The 22,008-nt window shown below is 37.5% G+C and overlaps 1 protein-coding gene across 2 annotated transcripts in view; it reads right to left on the bottom strand.

Moving 5' to 3' along the window:
- Positions 1–1,272: 1,272 nt before the first annotated feature.
- The window catches only part of LOC124794796 (gamma-interferon-inducible lysosomal thiol reductase-like), a 29,497-nt gene continuing 8,761 nt past the window's right edge, over positions 1,273–22,008 (bottom strand). For both annotated transcript variants that reach the window (XM_047258453.1, XM_047258451.1), the window contains exons 3-6: positions 20,372–20,545; positions 14,270–14,416; positions 8,544–8,606; positions 1,273–4,491 (exon numbers count right to left, since the gene is read on the bottom strand). In XM_047258453.1, coding sequence (XP_047114409.1) covers positions 4,444–4,491; positions 8,544–8,606; positions 14,270–14,416; positions 20,372–20,545 — 432 coding nt within the window. In that variant the 3' untranslated portion in view covers positions 1,273–4,443. The remainder of the gene's footprint in view (positions 4,492–8,543; positions 8,607–14,269; positions 14,417–20,371; positions 20,546–22,008) is intronic.

Genomic DNA, 22,008 nt, shown 5'->3' with positions numbered 1-22,008 from the left:
AAGGAGTTAAGTTTTCATGAATACACTTCCATATGTGCACTGACAGCATTAGGTTTCTTCCCCCCCCCCCCCCCCCCTTCCCCTCTCTCATTGTAGGTAGTGTAATTTAGAAGTGTTAGTGTCACATTGGCATCCCTACAGGAGAAAATGCATGTGTTTTGTGATTTCATGGTGACTATTACAGTTAAGGGACGTCCCAAAGTGCCCACGGCGTAGGTCCACCAGATGGGAAGAGCACTAATACTGGAAGGGTCACTGACAAGGCAAGAAGTGGCAGACCAGGGATGAGTGATGAGACTGTTAACATTGTGCGTACAGCATTTCATTGCAATCTGCAAAAATCAGCGTGTCGTGTTTCCAGAGAACAGGCATAGCTCACACCATTTCCTTACATACAAAGGTATGCAAGCTTTGCAGCCAGATGATAGGCCCCAGGCATGCCAAGTTTGCTAGGAATGTGCTGGAATTAATCAATGCAGATGACTACCATAATAAAGTGACTTTTTACATCTTCATGTATGTAAACAGGCATAATGTACAGATCTGGTGGTTGGAGAACATACATATAGTGGTACAGCTGATAAGGAACTGCCTGAATGTGAAGGTGTGGTGTGGCTTGATGCTCAACACAGTTATTAGACTGCTCTTTTTCAGTGAGTGTACCATCAGGCAACAGTTTACTGGACATGTTGGGGCTTTACACTGCACCTCAGTTGCAGGTATTTCACCTACGATGATGTACCGCCACACTGGGAGTTATTTATTCACGTTTTGGATGAAATCTTTCTGGGCAGAGGGAATGATAGAGCCACCACATTCTCCTGACATAATCCCTCTTGACTTGTTTTGTCGGGTTACAATACGGATAAAGTGTTCTCTTCCCCAATTCCTGATTAACAAACTCTTCCGGCATGAATATAAGATGCTGTAGAGGCAGTGACTGAAGATGTTCTATGGGCAACAAATGTAATATGTGTAAGTGTATTAAAAAAACTTTTTGAGTTAAGCTACCATTTGCAACAAACCTTGCAGTTGTATCCAGAGCAGTTCCTTAGAAATAATGTTTGTATGCAGGGAAAGGGCTAACCTGTACAACTGTAAAAGATGTTTTTGTTAAGAACATCACAAGATACGATTAACTGGTAATAACAGTTACATACTGGTAAAGAAGTTGGCTATATAATTTGGAACTTTTATTTTTTTATAATTATGGGGGGGAGGGGGGGGGGGAGAACAGGCATGAAATGATCACAGAAATAAATAAAATACAAGTAACCTTTCTGAAATATTTATTTTCATTTATAAATATAACAAACATTGGCTCTTTTGTAGACTGAAAGAATTTTCAAGTTTTTAAAAATATTAGTATACTTAACACAAAAGGTTCTTCTGCACAAAGTCATACTATCTTTCCTTGGTACAAGAACCCAACAAAACAAAGGCCAACACAACACAGTATATAATCAAAATTATAACAAAGCAACCACACTACAGAAAATAAATCTTTTTACAAGTTCAAATAAAAGGCTTCTTGTATATTTATCATTTTCTCCTATTTTTTTCCTTAAAAATGAACAATAACAATTTTTCAGAACTCTTTTCAACAATACACCATACAACAAGACAATATATTCATTTTGGAACACTGTTTAATATTTATGACTCTTGTCTAATTTTATTTTACATTTCACTTATTTGCTGATAAATAATTACATTGCCACTAGTAAATAAAATTCTAGGCACCCTAGTGATATGACTGGACTAAATGCTCCTCACAATGGAAATGTTTCTCTCGTGACTTTGAAGAGGCCATCCTCTCCTAACTTCTTTTACCCCCTTTTCAAAACATTGCCATTTTCTTATAGCACCTTTGTAATATCAAGTAAATTAGTAATTATTTAATTGATATATGAATTAACCAGTGACAATATTGGAGAAAAAAATATTACTTATCGTCAGCATTCAGTTGAATTAAGTACAATTGCCCTGTTGAAATTTACAACTACTCATTTGCAAAGCATCAACACAATTTCTCAACCAAGAAAACACATGGACCATCCTGTTTTGGATAAAATTTTAAAGCTTGATAGTGGTCTATATTCCACAATGTAATATTTGTTTTATTACTGGGGAGAGAGAGAGAGAGAGGTACATTGTTAAGAGAAGAAAGTTACTTCATTCACAGCTTTATGAGGTATTTTAGCTGATGAAGTGGATTAGGATCATGAAACTATCCAAAAGGAAAAGGAGGATTGTTTTATGCCTTTGGAGATACGATGTTCAACTAGGTCACGGAGGAAGGAACAGATTGAACATTGTGTCACTGTTCTTGTAACAAGCAGTGCAAAAGAAGAGTATTTTTGAAACTGATCTGGTGATTTTTGGGGATGAGCACCTACCCTTTTTCAATTTTTCTAGTTCCCTTTTATGAAAGACAGTTTGGATTTAAATTCTTTGTTTTCATTGTATATTTTTCTTTTCTTTTTTTATGGTGTTTAGTTTGGATTTCAAACAACAGCCATTTACTCTCCTAGAATACATTCTGCTGGCTCAAATTTCATCCTGAATGTGTCTAGCTTCTCTGTCTTTGTATGTAACATTTTGGATGTGATGACTGTTTTCTTTGACAATGCTCATACCTGATGTCTGCTGGAGGTTTGTTTGGGATATGCTGCGGTTTCTGGAAGCCTTCGCTAATTGCCCTGTAACTATTTTAGTCCCCATCCAAAGCTGTGCTGTGTGGCTTTCGCACTGCGGTCATGCAAGACATTGGCATGCCAACAGTAAGATGGTCCCTGCAGAGACATTGCGGCTTCCATCAGAGTTTTTCGTACCAGCTGACCTGCTTCGCACTACACCTCACCTCATCATAGAGGTGCCAACATTTCGGCCCTACTCCTCACCTCGTCATAGAGATGCCAACATTTTACTTCAGGATTTGTACACATGCTGCCGTGCTATTCTAAGGACCAGCACTGTCCACTCACCACTACAACCTTCTTATACTCTCCAAGTTTGGAAGTGTAATGAATGTACTATTAAGCTAAACTTAAGACAGTGTCATTCAAAAGGATAAAGACACCTTAATTGTAACCCATCGATGACCTACCGACTTGGTACACAGATCTCCATTACCAGACTGACAAACGAGATCACCAACCCCCAAGTTCAGTGATGCATACTCCAGTGTCGTACTAAGAGATCCCGGTATCATTTCACAAGGACACCCCACAGGACATTCCCAGTTAATATGAGGGCCAGACGAGTTCAACATCAGTTTTCCTACATTTCTGGAGCTTTGTTCTACTGCAGGGGGAGCTGCGTGGGAATAGAAGTTTGACAAGTGCTTAGAGTGTAGTGTGTACTCTTTGGCTGACAAAGTGGATTGCTGTTTGCGCCAAGTGGCATAATTTAGTTAGTCTCTTGGTACTTCTTGGATTTGTTCATGTTATGTGTGGAAATTATAGTGGTATAAATGTTTCAAGCTCTAAATTTTTTTCTTATTCAACAATTCTGAGTGTGTGTTATTTTTTGCTGTGGTTAACATATCCAATGTCCCACATCTTCAAATAGAAAGTGGGTAATTTTTATACTTTTCTTATGATAGCCACTGAGTTGACAACCTATTAAATTTTCTGGTACATTGCTGACGATATCCACAAACAACAACAATGCTCAACTGGTGTAACAATATTACAAAACTAAATTCTAGACCACTGCCTTAATCTAAAAAAGAATCACACTGAAACACTGTAACAAAATCTGTATTTCAAATTATATTATACAATACAGCGTTGAATTTTTTGTACTTTATATTACCCATAAAAGTGCAATACTTATTCAGGGAAGAAATGGAACATATGCAATAGTTACCCCATGGTACGACAAACAACATTAACAAAAATATTTCAATAATTTGGGACAATATAATGACAATTAGTCAATGCAGCAGCACCAAATGGCATAGGTATTCCACATATTGACACTTTGCTGCATATATCAGTGGCAAGGAAAACAGTGAAACAGAATCTCATGGAATGCCCGAACTCTTACTTCTGTACAATAACTATCTAAATTCTGTGTTACATTTCACAATGGCCACCAGAACCACAAGATGCAGACATATTCTTGTTTTAATGCAGTCTTTTCAAAGCATCAACTTCATAAAAATACTTACATTTACAGTCTTTAAAGAATCTACTTTGTAATGGCAACGGCGACAGAAGATCACATGATTAGGTAGTGTGAAGGTAAAGGGTTAACCATTTTTTTGATAAATGCATTAACTGTAATAATCGGAATGGATTACAGGAGATATTATATTTTAAGTGCGACAGTTTCTCAATATTGTGATATTCGAAGTATTTAACAATACTGAATGGGTTATTTTTTTATTGCTCAAGCCAATGAATCTTAAACATTTTATATGTAACTTGATCTTCATTACTCAGATGGTTTCCTCTCATATTCACACTCTGCTGGTTTAGGTTCCTGAAAGAAATATACAATCAATAATCTAAGTAGCCCAGTTTCATTTACATTTTAGGACTATGCTAGCAACGTAAGTTGTCGAAACAAGGGGGATAAACACTAGCAATAAAACAGAATCTGAACACCCATCAATATTCTTGTGAACATTGTCTGTAATTGTTGGCTGTGTCATTTCAAAAGCTTCATTTTATGCCATTACTGTTTTTGATCTCTCACGTCCGTCCTCAGATGGTTAAATTTTCCAAATACATTAATGTATTCATTAGCAGCACACTATCTACTCCTGTAGAATATTCCAGTGGATGGTGTTTTGTCTTGCTTTGGTCCTTATGCCTTAGGTGTAACCTATTGCATGAGCTGACAGCATGCTGCTGAGAAATACAGGAGCAGGAGCAGATGGTATGCTGCTAAAGAATACACTAACGTATTTGTAAAATTTAGCCATCTGAGGATGGACATCATAGCCCAAACTGCTAATGGTATGAAATAAAGCTTTTTAAAACTATTTGCAGCTTCTTGCATTTTTCTGGTTATATTTTATATTTTAAAAATATACACACAAAGGAAGTTCAGACATTGGCTTGTAATCCCTTTGTGTCTTAATTCATAGTGGCTGCTGGATCAAAATGGTGTCAGACATGTGAAAGAACAGACACTACATACATATACATAAAAAAATAATTTTTTTTGCAGCATCTTGACACAGCAGTACATACACTAATGTTAAGTGAAAAGTTCTATTTGGGTGTAAATACTTTTGGAATAAAGGACACCATTCATTGAAAAGTGGCAGTGTTGAGCTGTCGATAAGCACACACACACACACACACAACACACACACACACACACACACACGGCCCTACATGGCACTGGCTGGACACACAATGCGACAAGGCAGGGAGGGGGTTGAGGGTGGGTGGCTAGCAGATTGGCAGGAGGCAGTTGATTTGCTGGTTAGGGATATGAGAGAAGAGGTGGCAGGTGCACAGGCCAGCCATGTGATACACAATTGTCAGAACTGATGGGTAGTGGCACACACTGGCAGTGATGCTGGTATGTGAATTTGGGAGGAGGTGCCAGGATGGAGGAAGGGGAAACTGTTGGTTGGAGGGTGGGGACAGTAGGTTACCAGAGATTGAGGTGAAAGATCTACATGTTTGAAGAAGCTGGAGATGGAGGGGGAGGATCCAGATGGCTCGGGTTGTAAAGCAGCCATTGAAATTGAGCACACTATGCTCAACTGCATATTGAGCCATGGAGTGGTCAACGTTGCTCTTGGCACCAGTTTGGCGATGGCCATTCACCCTGCTGGACAACAAAAGAAAGCTGTGAGGTGTTTTGCACTAGAATTGGTATAAGGCATGGCTGCTTCCACATATGGCCTAGTAGAACAAACTTGTCACAGGACTGGAGCAGAAAGTGCAGAGCAGATGGATTGGGCAGGTCTCACATTTGGGTCTCCCCCAAGGATATGATCCCTTGACTAAGGGCTTGGGAATGGGAATGGCATACGGATGGACTATGATGATGATAAAGTTTGGTGGCTGCCTCCTCGATCCCCCCTCCTTCAAGCTGCTAACCACCTATCCCCAATTCCCTGCCTGTCTCTCCTCTAGCTCAAAACAGAATTAATGTGAAAGCTATCAAGTTCTCTCTCTTTCCTGCCAAAGAACCAACACTTCTGCTTTTCAGTGAGTGGTCTCCTTTTATAGAAAAGTAATTTACACATATACTAAAGATGTTCTCCTCAATGTATCACCAATAAATGAAAAAAATAATTGTGTCATTGTGGAAGCTTTTTAAAGTATGACTCGCACCAGAATACTGCAACATTCATCACTGACATTCATGAAATGGTGGTGGTGGGGGGGGGGGGGGGGGGATAAGAAGAAGACAGGATTTCATTTGTATGGTACGATTTGCACATGGGGCATAAAATGCTAGGAACTACTTTCTGATGGAACTGTAGATATCTGTGATGCAGACTGCTTTCATCAAGCCTTTGGGACAGTTTTCACCTTTCAAAGTCTATACAATCAGATGGCAGATGTAATGTAACTAATGTACTTTGTCACTTGTCTACTGAGTTCACAAAATTGTCTAATAATGTTCCTAATTCAAAATACTCTAAAGTCAGATCAATAAATTCAATGGCACATAATTTAAGTTTCCTCAGAAATGCTAATGTAAATGTTAAGCTTTGTAACTTAAGGAAAAGAAGAAAAGTGATTTACAAGTAAATCAGTTGGGAGGAGGCAAGTAATTCTAAATATTACCACTAAAAGTTACAATTATGTTAAAGTGAATGACTAACTCAACTAGAAAGCAGACCAGATTGTGTCATGAATCTCCCATCTCATTGCTGTTTGTTTGCTCTGGCAGGGTTATTAAATAAGGTGATACAATGGTTAAAGTACTAAATTTGCAATCATGACAAGCAGGTTTCAGATCAATCCCTGTGCAATGATCTCAATTTAAGTGTTCTGCAGTTTTCCTAAACCATTTCAAGCAGGACAGACGTATGGTTTCTTTAATGAAGCCAAGCTTTCCCCTATTAAGCCTAGTGCTCTGTCTCTGCTTGCGTAAACATCAACTGACATTGAACCTGAATCTCCCTGACCCTCTATGGAGGTTGTGACATTTTTTCACTTATGAACAGTAAACTGACATACTCATTTAACTTTTCTTTTAAACAGATATTTGCTAGTGATAGAAGCATGCAACTGATGATTATAAATGTTAGTTCTTTTTTAGCCTTATTACCCACAATTTCAACACATTTCTTTCATTTGTTACTACCTGCTAAATTTTTGTTTTATACAACTAATTAATCAAACCTGTAGTTGTGAATGTTGACAAAAATCTAGTGTTTGTAAATTCAGACAAAAATGAAAACAAATATGAACACAAACTTTCAATTAGTCCACTTTCCACTGAATGTGTATTTCCTTAATAGATCAATGCTTCTAACATCTGTCTAATCAGCCTTTTTTATTTCATTCACTGCCAAGACCTGTCTTTTTTTGTCATATAATTGTGCCAACTGAATACTTTGAGAAAAGCAAACACACACACACACAAAAAGCAATCACACTTCACACACACATGACTGCCATCACCAGCAGGTTACCGGGAAAAACATTAGAGATGTGCAATGGGATTTTGCAGCATCATTCCACAAAGAAGCTCCACCAAAGCAAACAATACTTCTTTGGCAACAAAAATTGGATCCATTTTCGACGGAAAGAGGACAGGTCCAACCATTAAAATGACAACAAACATGTGCACCAGTGGCGGATTCTGTGACCAGATTTCCCATAAAATCATTAAGGAAAATATCTGCTGAACTTGAAATGCCAAAAACGACTAAGCTGACACACATGAAAAAAGACCTGGAATTAAAATCTTTTAGGCCAACATTCATGAAAGAGTTGAGCGATGAGGACATATCTTCTCATGTTTTGCTGAAAAGCGAAAACAGTGGTGCTCCTGCACATCATTGTGGCAAATGAGAGGCAGAACAGTTTTGAGGAATGGAAGCAACAAATGAAGATTGATATTGTCTCAAATACATCCTACATTAGAAGTGACCACCATTAATGGCACATATTTTGTAAGCACATACATTTGCAGCATTTTTCTCATGTCTTTTGTGTCAGACCTCACAAGCAACACTTTCTGGTGGAATACAAAACTGCTTATCCGTTGCTACTGGGTTGATAAATCTAGTCACAGTGTAAGGACACAGTTGAATATCTACAATAATATGCTACATGCACCATTTCTTAGTAATGTGAGCAAATTAGCTTCTTTTCAGCCGAGGCAATAAATGCATAATTATTCATCACACACACACACACACACACACACACACACACACACATTTCATACAAAAATGGGAAAGAATATATGAACAATAACTTCAAATTTCTTAGCAATATAAATGGTAAACATCTAGACCTATTTATTAATTCTTTATTATTCTGAGATTAAAACTGTGTGCTGGGCCAGTTCTCAAACCCAGTACTTGCCTTCTGCATTATTTTACTTACCGGATAGAGGTTGCAAACTTCTCCAAACAGATTCTTTAAGATGGCAGCCTGGTTACCCTGATTCTGTAAAAGACCAACAAAAAATAAGCAAAAATATAAAAGAAAATGGATAATATTGATATGCTCTACCCTCTCCTGTACACTGTACCATGGCTTTTGCACAACAGCACAGAGTAGCTGTGATTCTCATATTATGCTTTCAGGACAATGGTGTGGAGATGGCATATACCAACTCTGCACACCAGCCGCCTTCATGCTGAAGGTGCCATCAGTGCATAACCACTGGTACTGCCTCAGGCTCACAATGCGTAACTCAAGGAGACTGTATTGCCTGACCACCTGTGGTTAACTGCCAACTACCATCACATCAACCTGTTTACTTTTCACTTGATCACTGCTCAAAAACTTAATTATGACTGTAGTGCTCATTTGTTTGATGGTGTTTTTCCTCCGATGTATAATTATTTGCTATGGACATGAAGTTCTTCTTTTGTATGTTCTTGTACCCGCTAACAAATACCATACAGTAATTCTTTTTGTATTTTATGTAACCATGGTAGCAAAGACAATTGCAACGAAGAGATACTTTTTCAAGTATTCTGTCGGCTGCAACTGCAGCAAAGCCAGAAATTATACAGGCAGCAAAACCAGCAATTGGTAAAATACCTGCTCACACTACTGGAATGACTGAACATTGTGAATTAATCTCCAGCAATGCTACAATTCCCAGCATTTAATGCACAGATGACAGTCTCCTCTGAACATCAATTTTACATTTTCAGGCAACTCATCTCTCAGATTATTAGCTTAAGTATGTTTATTTGTCATCTTCTAATCCACATATTTACAAGTTGTGTCAGAAAATACATTTTGTTTAAGTTCCTCGACAGCAATATTACCAGTTTTAGGCACAATTACATCCAAGTTTTGCTTCAGAAACAAAAGCAAACAATGGAAAATCTAGGATGGAATAATGACAATATGGCAATCTGACCCTGGCAGCCAGAGACAATGGTCACGTGTGTACTAGCTGCATTTGCATGAATGTGTGTATGTTTTCTATTTCAGAAGAAGGCCTTCTGGCCACAAGCTTGTGTCTTTTTGTTGTGCCTGTCTGTGACTCAACATCTCTGCTACATAGTTTTGCTTCAAAAACTTACCCTTTTGATAGAACTCTGTGATATTCCATTTAAAAATATATTAGTAATTAGTAATAAATCCTCATAAAGGCAATTATACTGGTGTCCAAAAATTAAAGCAACAAACCGCTATTTCCCCATTTTGTGTCTAATTCATGATGTAATCATACAAACTGCCAACAGAGGTCCATACGATCATGTTCTGCACGGAAGGTGGCATTCCAGTCAACAGACAACCACACCAACAATGATGTCAGGGCACCTATCAAACAAGGTAATTTTTGTGGGTAGTACCTCTTCCAAAATTGCTGTGTACACAGTCACAGATGGCACAGAGAAGATGCCTACCATACTCTCTGTGGTAGAGCGCCATAGAAAGAATGAAAGCAGGACAGTCGCAAATTTAGTGGCCCAATGGCTTAATGTGAATTGTTCTGTTGTTTCTCATATGTGGTGATGGTTTACAGAGATCGAAACTGTATCCCGAAGACCAGAGCAGGGCCAATCATTTGTGGCATCAGAAAGAGAGGACTGTTATTTGACTGAAAGGGCATGACAGTATTGCCTTAGTACTGCACAGCAACTGGCATCTGATCCTGCAGCATCCACTGGATGTGTTGTATTGAGGCAAACGATGTACAGAGAGTTTTGGCAGAGTGGCCTTTATTGTCAGAGAACTGCTGTTTGTGTACCTCTGATGTATCTTTGCAGAAGGGAACATTTAGAGTGGAGTCATCAGCATGCTACCTGGGTGGTCGAACAGTGGGCCAATGTTCGTTTCATAGACAAGTCCCGAATTGGTCCGGAGAGTGATCCTCAATGGATTGGCATCTGAAGGGAACATGGAACTCTATTTCAGGACCCAAACACTTTAGAAAGAGACTGATACTGAGGGGATCCCCAATGGTGTGGGCTGGGGTTATGTTAACCACATGAATACCTCTTCATGAAATTGTATGGGTCAATTGGCAAGGTTTAACTGCTTTCAGGTATTGTGACGAGATCTTGGGACTTCATGTGTGGTTGTTGCGAGGTGCTGTGGGCCCAGACTTTGTATTGATGGATGATAATGCTCGATTTCATAGAGCATGAGTGGCTGATGTTCTCTTGGAAATGGAAGATGGTGCACCCATGGCGTGCGGCCTGCTCACTCTCCCAGTTTGAATCCCATAGAGTATGTCTGAGATGCATGGGGAGATGGGTTGCATCACGTCAGCTTCCACCAACCACTCTCTGAAACTTGCGAGCAGCTCTGCAAGGGGAACGGGTGTTGTTGCCTCAACATGAGACTGATTACATCATCCTCAGCATCCTCTATCATTGTCATGTGTGCATTGTTGCCAGAGGTGGTCACACCCCATACTGAGCACCTTAACCAGTTCTCAGAATGTGTGTACAAATCCGTTAAGTTGGAAAAACCAAAGAACATTTTTGTCTACCATTATGCATTTTGCAGTTGTTTACATTCTGTATTCTTTACATTGTTTCTACTTTACTGTTTTGTGGCAAAAGAAACCCAACCTTGGAAATTTTCCGTTTGTTGCTTTAATCTTGGCCACCAGCGTAGATAATAATTTATACAAAAAGAAGATATAAACAGTAAAATTCTAAGTGGGTACCTGGTTTATGAGATCCAAGTCAACACTATCAATCTAAATGTACGGATCATCACACGTCATGTACTGACATTTTTATTTGGGATGTTGTGGTTTGCCTAGCCCTAGATTATGAGGGTCAGATTTAAACTTTAAAATTCCCTAAACCGATTTAGAAGAAGCATTACTGAGAGTAACAGCTCACAAAATGTATAAAAAACATCAAGACTGTACTGCCTAATAATGAGAGTGCACGGTTTATTTTGACTGAAATCGTATCTATCTATTCAGTTCATGTTAGATCATTGCTCACAAACAGTCGATATTATCTAATTGTTGTTCAGTTTGTTTCAGATTATTGCTGTGGATATGGACTTCTCTGATCACAATGATTAAGTTCTTACTTTATGCAAACACATTTACTCCTTTAAAGCCTGTTCAATCTGGACAATAAAATACACACTGACACAGCTCAAACATGACGAAGCAGGAGTAACCAATAATACTTTGTAGGCCTAGCAATGTTCTCTTTATACACCTTAACGAAATACAGAGTTTGGTTATCACAGTGATGGCATTATCACTGTGATAACAGTCAAACAAGTAAACAATGCACTATTCTTATAATCAAATGCCATATTACACATTATAGACATAAAAACTACAAAAAATATTCAAAGTTAAATAATATAGGGAACGCCATCTGTACTAATTCGCATCAACTTTTACACTTGCATTCTGTAAATTCACTGACAGCTCTAAAGGTTGCCAAAAATATTTCTGCATTTGGTTCACTTGCTATCACACTTTTCATACAAGTAAAAGCCTCTTTCTGTTGCATCTGGTGAACCTGGAACATGCTCTACAACACACACCCAAATGCACTTTCATGCACCCACTGACATATTGTACCACAGTCATGACATGGAAGCACCCAACTTCATATGGTCAGACACTATGATCCTTTTATAAATGTTTATGTGATGATAATTCTACTCTTGTATAGCTCAGTAGCACACTTTCAAACTCAATAGCGTGATCAATATGATGAAAAGGAAAGTTGCTATTCACCATATAGCGGAGATGCTGAGTCGCAGACAGGCACAACAAAAAGGACTGTCACAATATAAGCCTTCGGCCAACAAGGCCTTTGTCAAAAACAGATGACTGGCTTCAGCTGCCAGAGGCTGGCAGGTGTGTGTGTGTGTGTGTGTGTGTGTGTGTGTGTGTGTGTGTGTGTGTGTGTGTCATCTATTCCTGACAAAGGCCTTGTTGGCCGAAAGCTTATATTGTGACAGTCTTTTTGTTGTGCCTATCTGCAGCTCAGCATGTCCACTATATGGTGAGCAGCACTTTCCTTTTCATAATACTGTTACATTCCATCCTGGATTTTCCATTGTTCAGTAGAGTAATCCTTTTATACAAGGTGTGCCAAACCTTTGAGGACAAAATTATACACATGGAAGACAACCCTAAAGTGAGTATTTTGAGATAAGGAAACAATGGAAATGAGTACTTCATAGGGTGTCTCAAAAAACAACACACTGTTTACAGTTCACAACTGGTCATTGAAAATGGAGGATTATGCATTACAGGAAAAGGCAAACATGTATTTAATGCACGATGTAAAAGGAAATTAAGGTACAGGCAAAAGTTTCGCAGCAGATTGCACTTTCATTGACAGAAATTTATAATTGTAGATAGAAACTTAGGAGAGACGAGGTCGTTTAAGCTACAAAGAGCTGGTCAAAATTATCAACAAAGACTTGTCTGCACATTATAATTTAAAGAGAGAGTATTGGCTTGTGAGTGAAGATTCGTCAACAGACACCGGTCAACTTTCCATGAAATGCACACTTTGAAGAATACAGTGTTGACAGTACTCGTTGAACAGCAATTGCACCTCAGTCAAAAGCAACATGTGCAAGTAATACACCCAGGTGACACCCACATGAAACCCAGAGTTCAATTTTTTCAATAGGCTAACCAGCACGGTATTCCAATGTTGAAGATACTACAGTTTGTATCATTCACAGCTGAACCATATTTCAATTGTGATGATATTTTCACTGGCTGCAATAGTCCTAGCTGGAGTGAAGGAGATTCTCTATGAAAATGTGAGCTGAAATTATGCCAAATCAACTAAGAAGACTCAATTTGAATGGTGCACATTTTTTTGTGCAGAGTTGAGATGAGCTGTCGCAGTGAGTACATTATCTCTCATTGCCTGTAAGTTGTTATGTTTTCAACATAACAGAGCACCATCCTACCTTAATATTACTGTCTGAGAGCACTGAAACAACAGGCATACTCATCACTAGAATATGAAGGGGTCTTGTCACATAGCCAATGTGTTTTTCAGATCTCTTTCTAGTGGACACCTCTCCTCCAGGGTAATGAAATTTTTGCTGTATGAAATGCCAGTAGGAACTGGTTGGCAAGGTCCTAGCAACACAGCAAAATATTCAACATTATAATGTGTACAGTACAACTGCCACTCATCGCTTCGAACAGCTGCTATGATCTTGAACTGTCGTGAAGTATTTATTGTTTGAGCCAATAAGAAACAGAATACTCATGTCTTACTATTCCGTACCTCAAAATACTGTTTAGAATCCTCTACCACCTGTATAATATGTTTGCAACACCCCTTATAACAAATATTCCAGTAACATATTACTTAATCACTTACACTGCATCATTAATATACCACTTGAGTTATTTTAATGCAATCAAAAATTATATCAATTTTTTTTAATATTTAAAAAATTCACTTATATAATGACAGTAAGCAACCATTATGAATTGCAATAAATAACTTGAAAACTGACTCATTCCAGGTCATTATGATGCATCAGACAAATGTAACATGAACTGAGTATAGAGCACTGTAAACTGATTACTGTATATTTACGTGGCTTCAAACACCTCTGTACAGTGCAGCCTAAACTATCCTAAACTAGGAAATAAATGTCATTCTTGTGTTACTTACTCCATTCAGTGTTATTGTTGGTATAAACGATACACTCGGATTCAAGGCATAGGTAGCATCACCATTTGCTTTTAGCAGCTCATTTCCTTCCCTTGCTCTTGAACACTGCAGAATTGGGTCCCAAGCAATACCGAGCTTGGTGGCACACTTAAAAAAAAGGAAAGCTAATTACACATGTTAGAAAACATAATGGATATGACAATTTACAAGTGTAACAACAGCAAAGAAGGGAATTGATCTATCAAGATGCTAACAGGAGTAAACATGGACACCACATCTGTAAAAATACATGAGAAAGCTCCAAAATGTGCACAATAAAAGTTTTTGTGTAATAGAGCAATCAATTTTCACTGTATATCTACTTCCAAAGCGTATGTTCCTATTTCAATTACCACGGTAATCCCATTTCAAAGTAGGCTTTGTAACAGAGAGTCATAAAGTTCTTTAACAGGTTCTTAAATTAATTCATAAAACATATCACACAGTTTTTAGTAATGTCTTGTAGTTTTCAGAGGATTTCGTTTTTTGTCATTCTCCCTCTAAGAACACATTACACAAAAAAGACAATCAGTAAAAATGAACACAATTCTATAATGGACCTAACCTCACATTATTGTCTTGGGGGAAAAAGGAGTGCTAATGGAAGATAAGTTTGTAAACATGCATCTCTTATATGCCAAAACTTCACAACCACATTTAAATATTTTCCCAATTTTTTGTAGCCATCCCCACATCTGAACATCAGTCTTTGTAATTGAAATCAAACAATGGAAAATTCAGGATGGAATGAAACAATATTATGAGAAGGAAAGTCGCTACTCACCATATAGCGGAGATGCTGAGTCGCAGATGGGCACAACAAAAAAAAAAAAAAAAAAATAGTGAAAATATTTTTGTTGTGCCTATCTGCGACTCAGCATCTCCGTTATGGCGAGTAGTGACTTTCCTTCTCATAATATAGTATTTATAATTGCATACTTTCACACATTCCAAATCAATCTGATTTGTATCTGGGGCTCCTCTTTCAATATCTTGATATTTCACAGGCAGTGTGAACCAAGGGGGTACTTGTGAATGAAGAAAATGTGTTTTAAAGACACTAATAGTGCTTTAAATGATACAATCTTTATTGCTACAAACAGGCAGCTGCATAGTGAGTTAGCCTGAAGTTTGGCAGGAGTCTTCATTTTTGCAGTGTATGTTAAACAACGTTAATCAATAAAAAAAATTTTCTTTGTACATCCATATTTAAATTGGATGGTGATGGGGCATCACCTGGTATAATTTTTATTGAAAATTAAACTCCTCCAGCTGTACTTAAGATTTCACATTTATTTGGTGACTAGTTTCGACGTTGCGTCAATGCCATCTTCAGGCCCGTACAGTTTGATGATATCAATTGTGTATGGCCGAGTACTAGAATTCCGTGGTGAGACCAATACATGCTCCACACAATTGGTATCATCAGAGCGTATGAGTCTGAAGGTGCCGTTGACGCAACGTCAAAACTAGTAGCCAATTAAATATGAAATCTTAAGTACAGCTGGAGGAGTTTCATTTTTAATAAAAAAATAAAATAAAAAAATGTATTCAGAAAAAAAGCAAGATAAATTGTGTACAGAAGTAACACAAATGCATTGTGTTCTGTTATCAAATAAAAATTTGGAGCCATGGTTCAAAGCAAAGAAACTTTTGAAATTTCATTTTAAAATTCTGATATTGTAATTTCTTTTACAGATGTCATGTTGTTTCAATGAAATATATATAAATGTTGTAAAATCTAATTTAGGCGTGACAGAGTATCAGCACAAGGTGACCTTCAGGAAAAAAAACTCTTGACTTGTTAAGTGGGTAGTTTGTGCATGCACCTCTTCCTCAGTGGGTAATATGCGCCAGCATGCCTTGCTGCAGTGGTGCCATGTACTTTTCTCACACATTAAAATTTTCCTTCAAGTTTTCATTTTTCAGTTTAAGATAATATTGGATGGGAATGGATAAGATATATTGCAGAAGTTAACAAAAAATTACTGTGACAATATATCACTTAGTTTTCAGTATGAAACATTTTAAAGCAAGGTGCAGCATGCAAGGAAACTTCGCACTGCGCGCCATTACAAAAGATCACTTACTAATCGTGCCGTAACTACAGATGAAAAAGGCACACTTTTGTGGCTGCTTCACTGGACACATACTGTTGATGCGTGCTCGAGTGGGAAATTTTATAACAAGCCCAGAACACATCGTGTCGCCTGAAGAGAGCTGCTATTATTGGATGAGGGTCAACTAATACCACTGTTTCAATGACAGGTCAATAACTCATCATTCCCACTAGCTACAAGCCGGAAACGAAATGTGTAGATATACCCGTCCAACCCAATATGAATTAACAGAGAATGGACGGATATATGTGTCACACCCACTTAAAGGGTTAAGATGTGGCTATTGTTCCTCAGAAAAACAAAAATTCAAGTGCAGGGCACAGAGTATGCACCAGTGTAATCAACAGTGCGCATAATTTTATTTCATATACAGTGACTATAGTTAGTTCTGGAAAATTAGATATTTTCCAAATGTTGCTAAAGTATTCCAAGGTAAAAAGAACTCAACTGCTCAGAAGGTGATCAACAGAAATTATGGAAAATTACTTCCCAACCTCTCTCCTTAAAGTTTGCTCCAAAGTAACTGAAAAGCATAGGCGTCTTGTACCACCATCAACTGATACAAATCATTGGCACTGGTTTTGATCGTTACTAATTTTAATCACTCATAATGATGATGATTAGTAACTGGTAAAATAAGGTTTTCATATCAGTTGATGATACTGTATGCTTAATATATTAATATCTGAAAAGATTGCTACAAAACAAAGTAAATATTCCTCACAATACAGATTTAAAAAAAAAAAAAAAAAAAAAAAGGTTAGCTTTCAGAAAGGGAACCACTATAAATATAACTAGCAAATTTTGCAAAGAAGAGAATCTTCTCATTAGATACAGCAATTTCTGTGACCTAACAAAAGCCTTCTCATCAGTGAATCATTCATTACTTCACTACAGATACACAGAATAAGAAGTAGTGCACTTCAGAGAACACTTGAGATTTGAGAACAAGAAATAAAGAGCAACTGTAACATCAATTGTATAAAATTATTATTTTTTAATTTGGTAAAACAACAATTCAATGTGTCTTGTTGTATTTGATACTATATCAATGCCAGTTGTTACATTGAAAGCAACCTGAAATTTCTTTTTTGTTTTGTAGGTGATACCCCACTCCCAATTGAAAACCGTCTCCCAGACCAGCTCCGGTCGAATGAAAAATAATTAACAAAATCTTTTACTCTAATTTCATCAAAATAAGCTAAAACTGACTTTCACAAATATTAAAACCAAACAATTATCACAAGTGACAAACATAAATATAACAACTAATGATGAGGAGGCCAATGAAACATGTCATTTGGAGTTTTCTGCTCCAAATTTTAATAGGAAAGGAAGAGGCGTGAAACTATTTTTCAAATACTGTAAATCATATAGCGTACATCTATTTTCATTGAATTAAAGCAGCACAATTTCAGTGTCTGTATAAGAAAATGACACATTTATCTGCAGATTTTTCTGACTATAATGAGCACTGCAGTAGTTGTGATGCACATAATATAGTAAAAAAACTATGTTTCACTGTCAATCTGCAATGTCTCCTTTAGACCATTTTCAAAATTGCAGTTGTTACAATAATTATTTAAAGAGCAAAAAATGTTTCAGTTTAAAATTAAGATATCTCCATTATAACAAATAAAATGACTTTGAACTTACACATATTTTTCATCCAGTGACGTAAATATGTATGTAGTCACACTCAACTCAAAGACAATGAAACTGAATCCCTATTTTTAATTCTATGTTACGAATTACTAAAGATCTCTATTTTAAGGAATCAAAAAATGTCTGTTGCAATCTTCACCTTAGAATTCGACAAGAATTAAGATGTGATTATAGTTTGGTAGAAGCTGCCAAAACTTTTCTTTAGTAACTATACACTGCCCCATAAAACAGATGTGATAAATACTATATGATACCAGAATGTTTCCAGAATCAGATTTTCACTCTGCAGTGGAGTGTGCGCGGATATGAAACTTCCTGACAGATTAAAACCGTGTGCCGTACCGAGACTCGAACTCGGGACCTTTCATTCATATCAGTGCACACCCTACTACAGTCCCCTAGATAGCACTGTCAACTCTCCTTAACTCCAGCCTAATACTCAAGTTTAGTTTCAATACCTCATAGAAATTTACAATGTGGTGGTTTCCCTGAAAAAGACAAATTTTTCACCTTATTCTGGTGTTCTCATATCAACAAAATCCTTATATGTTCTTGCTGTTTACTATCAAAAAGCAGTTTTTAAATGGGCAATCTATGCATGGCAGCCACTAGCACTGCATCGTGTGTGGGGAAGTGATTTAAACTGACCTGGGAATGAGCGAACAAACATATAAGCAATCTTTTGGAAGGTCCAATTTGCACCGCATAACAAAGATTCATAATATTCCTACATATCACATCAGAAGTTATGAAGAGAAGCATTACATACAAATCCATTTATGTGTGGTGCGCCACTTTTATGTTACATGAGCATGTATGAGATGCCAATGGACCATTTCTCAATGCATTTCTAGCAGACAAAGGTTGTATTATGAAATTAAATTCTTTCTTTCTTTTTCACTGCACAAAATTACTATTATACAGGATATCCAATGAGAAGCTACAGTAACTAGTGTTTAAACTTTGCCTGTGTCAGGCACAAGATAGAAACAGAATATTAAATGTAATGATGAGCGAAAACAGTACAAACATTTCCCACCACACGACTGAATGCTGCCTGGTGACACAGAGCATGTAACACAGTAATGAAAGGGATATAAATGGAGCAGAATGAATGGGAAATCATTCTAGTGATGATATGGGCTGCAAATACAGAAATCCTCTTCTGTTAGAGACTTTGACAAAGGGCAGACTGTTATGGCCTGGCACCCGGGAATGAGCATCTCAGAAACGACGAAGTCAGCTGTTAGTGTGCTAATGTCGTGAGCATCTACAGAAAAAGGGTTGCAGGGCAGTGAAACCATGAGTAAGTGACAAGATGCCGGACATCTAATCACAGAATATGGAAGTTGGGGGCATGCCCATTCCGCAAATCAGGATATGTGGCAACCCGTGGAATTATTTTAATGTTTTGGCAACAAAATTCATCTGAGCTGAACCTGATGTGACCAGTCTAACATTATTGGATACCAGCCCTGTGCCCATACACCACTGGCCCTCATTCTACAGGAACTGGATGATTTGTGTCTAGACATGTGGTGCTACATACCACCGAAAAACCTATCAAGAACTTGTTGAATCCATGCCTCGCAGAATCTCTGCTGTGATGTGTCGAAAAGTCAACCAACTTGCTATAAAGCAACTGCTCATAATGTTCTGTCTCATCAGATCATATGTATCACATATGAGTAATTGGATCCCCCCCCGACACACAGACAAATTTTGCCATTTAAGTATGCTGGTTATTGACATCAATGTATTACTTTATTAATATAGGAAGGAGCAAAGATAACATTTCACCATACTGCTGAGTCATTGAGAGATCAGCTGGCACACAAACAAGACTGAAAATTTTGCCATGCTTTCTCACGAGTCCTCCTTCAGAGTTGCAGCTTCTTCGAGTTGCAGCACCATCGGCAGTGGCAATGTAGCCATGCAGTTGTAAGTGTATTCTGTTAGAAGAACATTATTCGATAGTTTAGTAGTATTTTCATTTTTATGCATATTGACTACTCAAGACCTCAACTATGATGAATTGTTAGCTTTACTCCTTCCATTATATTCCACTAAAGATTTTTACCAGCAATTCTTTCACATTCATGAGCAATTGTAGAGTTTCTTTAGTGGAAACAGTTTCATTTCATGCTGATAACTGTTTCCAGTAAATCTATCAGTTTAAGTAACTTATATGTATAGTTACAAAACAGCTACACATTATTTTCAAAAGAGGTGACATCACAGGTGACAATGTGTCAATTTACTCAATCAGATGACTCACCCTTTCTCCAATTTCTTCTGGATTCATGTTATTGCTTATCATGCATGCTACATATTTCACTTGCATCTCTTTACTTCCAATGATGGCAGCAGCACATGCATGCACTTTATTACCCTGGCACTCTACGGGTCCATGTTGGCATGTAAATTCGTAACCAGTTGGTGTTTCTCTGGTCTGCACACAAATGAATAAAAAGATGAGTAACTCCTTCCATACAAACAATTCATTTACATAAGTCTAAAAATTCACTCAACTTATGTAACAAAGTTTAAAAGACTAGGTTAGTTATATTGGTTACCAATCACCAACATTGTAACAATTAAGGTATCACCACCACCACCACCACCACCACCTATTTCCATCATTAAATGATATGGCCTCTCCAAGTACTAAGTTCAGGTACATCTGCAACTTCTTCTTCTTGTTTGCAACAGCCTTGCACGATATTCAGCCAGCTCACAACACCGATCTTCTGCAGGTCTTTGTCCCATTGATCTGGCAGTCTACCTCATGGTCTGTCTGTCTATTCCATTCCAGTTTCACCCTTGTGCATCAGTGAATCATTTTTTCTAACACCATGACCAGCCCATTGCTATTTCACAGTTGCTATTCTCTCAAGGATATCTTTGATGTCAATAACTGATCTGATGTCTTCTGCCTTTTTTGCCTTTCCTTGTAAGTCACAACACAGACCTTTTCATGCCTCACTTTGCAGTTCTAAGTTTCTGTCTTATATATTCATGATGGTGACATACCAAGGACGGTTCTTCTCACCTGTTAAGTTTTTCTACTCCTATAAATAACCAAAGTTGTTCGCTAATTTTTATCTTATTTTCAATGGATTTACCTATTGCCAAGTAACACTCCTAAGAAAATCTCCAGATCTTATTTAGTGTTAATTTCACTTGAATTTATTGTTCAGGTTATTGTTTTGGTTTTTCTGTTTACATTGATACAATTAGCTTTTGTTAGGGCATTCATAATTTGAAAATATAAACAACTGATGTTAGTACTACAGTTCGCAACGTGCAAAATCCTATAATCCAATCATTACACTTGAGAACGGAGACCCATACTAACAGGAAATCTGACAGTCCCATTTTCCTGTAAAGTGCTTCAAATCACGTGAAATTAATTGCCACATGCAATAATTAACACTAGTCTTATAAACTTTGTCATTTCCCATGCCAGATTTTGTCATACCTATTGTTAGATTCTGATCTTTGGCTTTTGTGATTTTAATTTTTCTATAGTACTAAATGACATACAGCACTGACTAACTTGCTAATTAATAACATCATGTAATATATCATAAATTGTAATTGTAATTTGGAATATGGCTCTCACACATGTATACAAAAAGGACATATTGCAGAAGGATAATAATGTTCATGTATCCACAATGAGATTTTCACTCTGCAGCAGGGTGTGCGCTGATATGAAACTTCCTGGCAGATTAAAACTGTGTGCCGGACCGAGACTCGAACTCGGAACCTTCGCCTTTCGCAGGCAAGTGCTCTACCATCTGAACTACCCAAGCACGACTCACGCCCCATCCTCACAGCTTTATTTCCGCCAGTACTACGTATTTTTCTAAATTTCTAACAAATAACATTTTCTATAAGCCAAACTAAGAT

This window comes from Schistocerca piceifrons, chromosome 4 (assembly GCF_021461385.2).
Source record: "Schistocerca piceifrons isolate TAMUIC-IGC-003096 chromosome 4, iqSchPice1.1, whole genome shotgun sequence".
NCBI classification, from domain to species: Eukaryota; Metazoa; Arthropoda; class Insecta; order Orthoptera; family Acrididae; genus Schistocerca; species Schistocerca piceifrons.
This window is presented reverse-complemented; position numbering and strand designations above follow the sequence as displayed.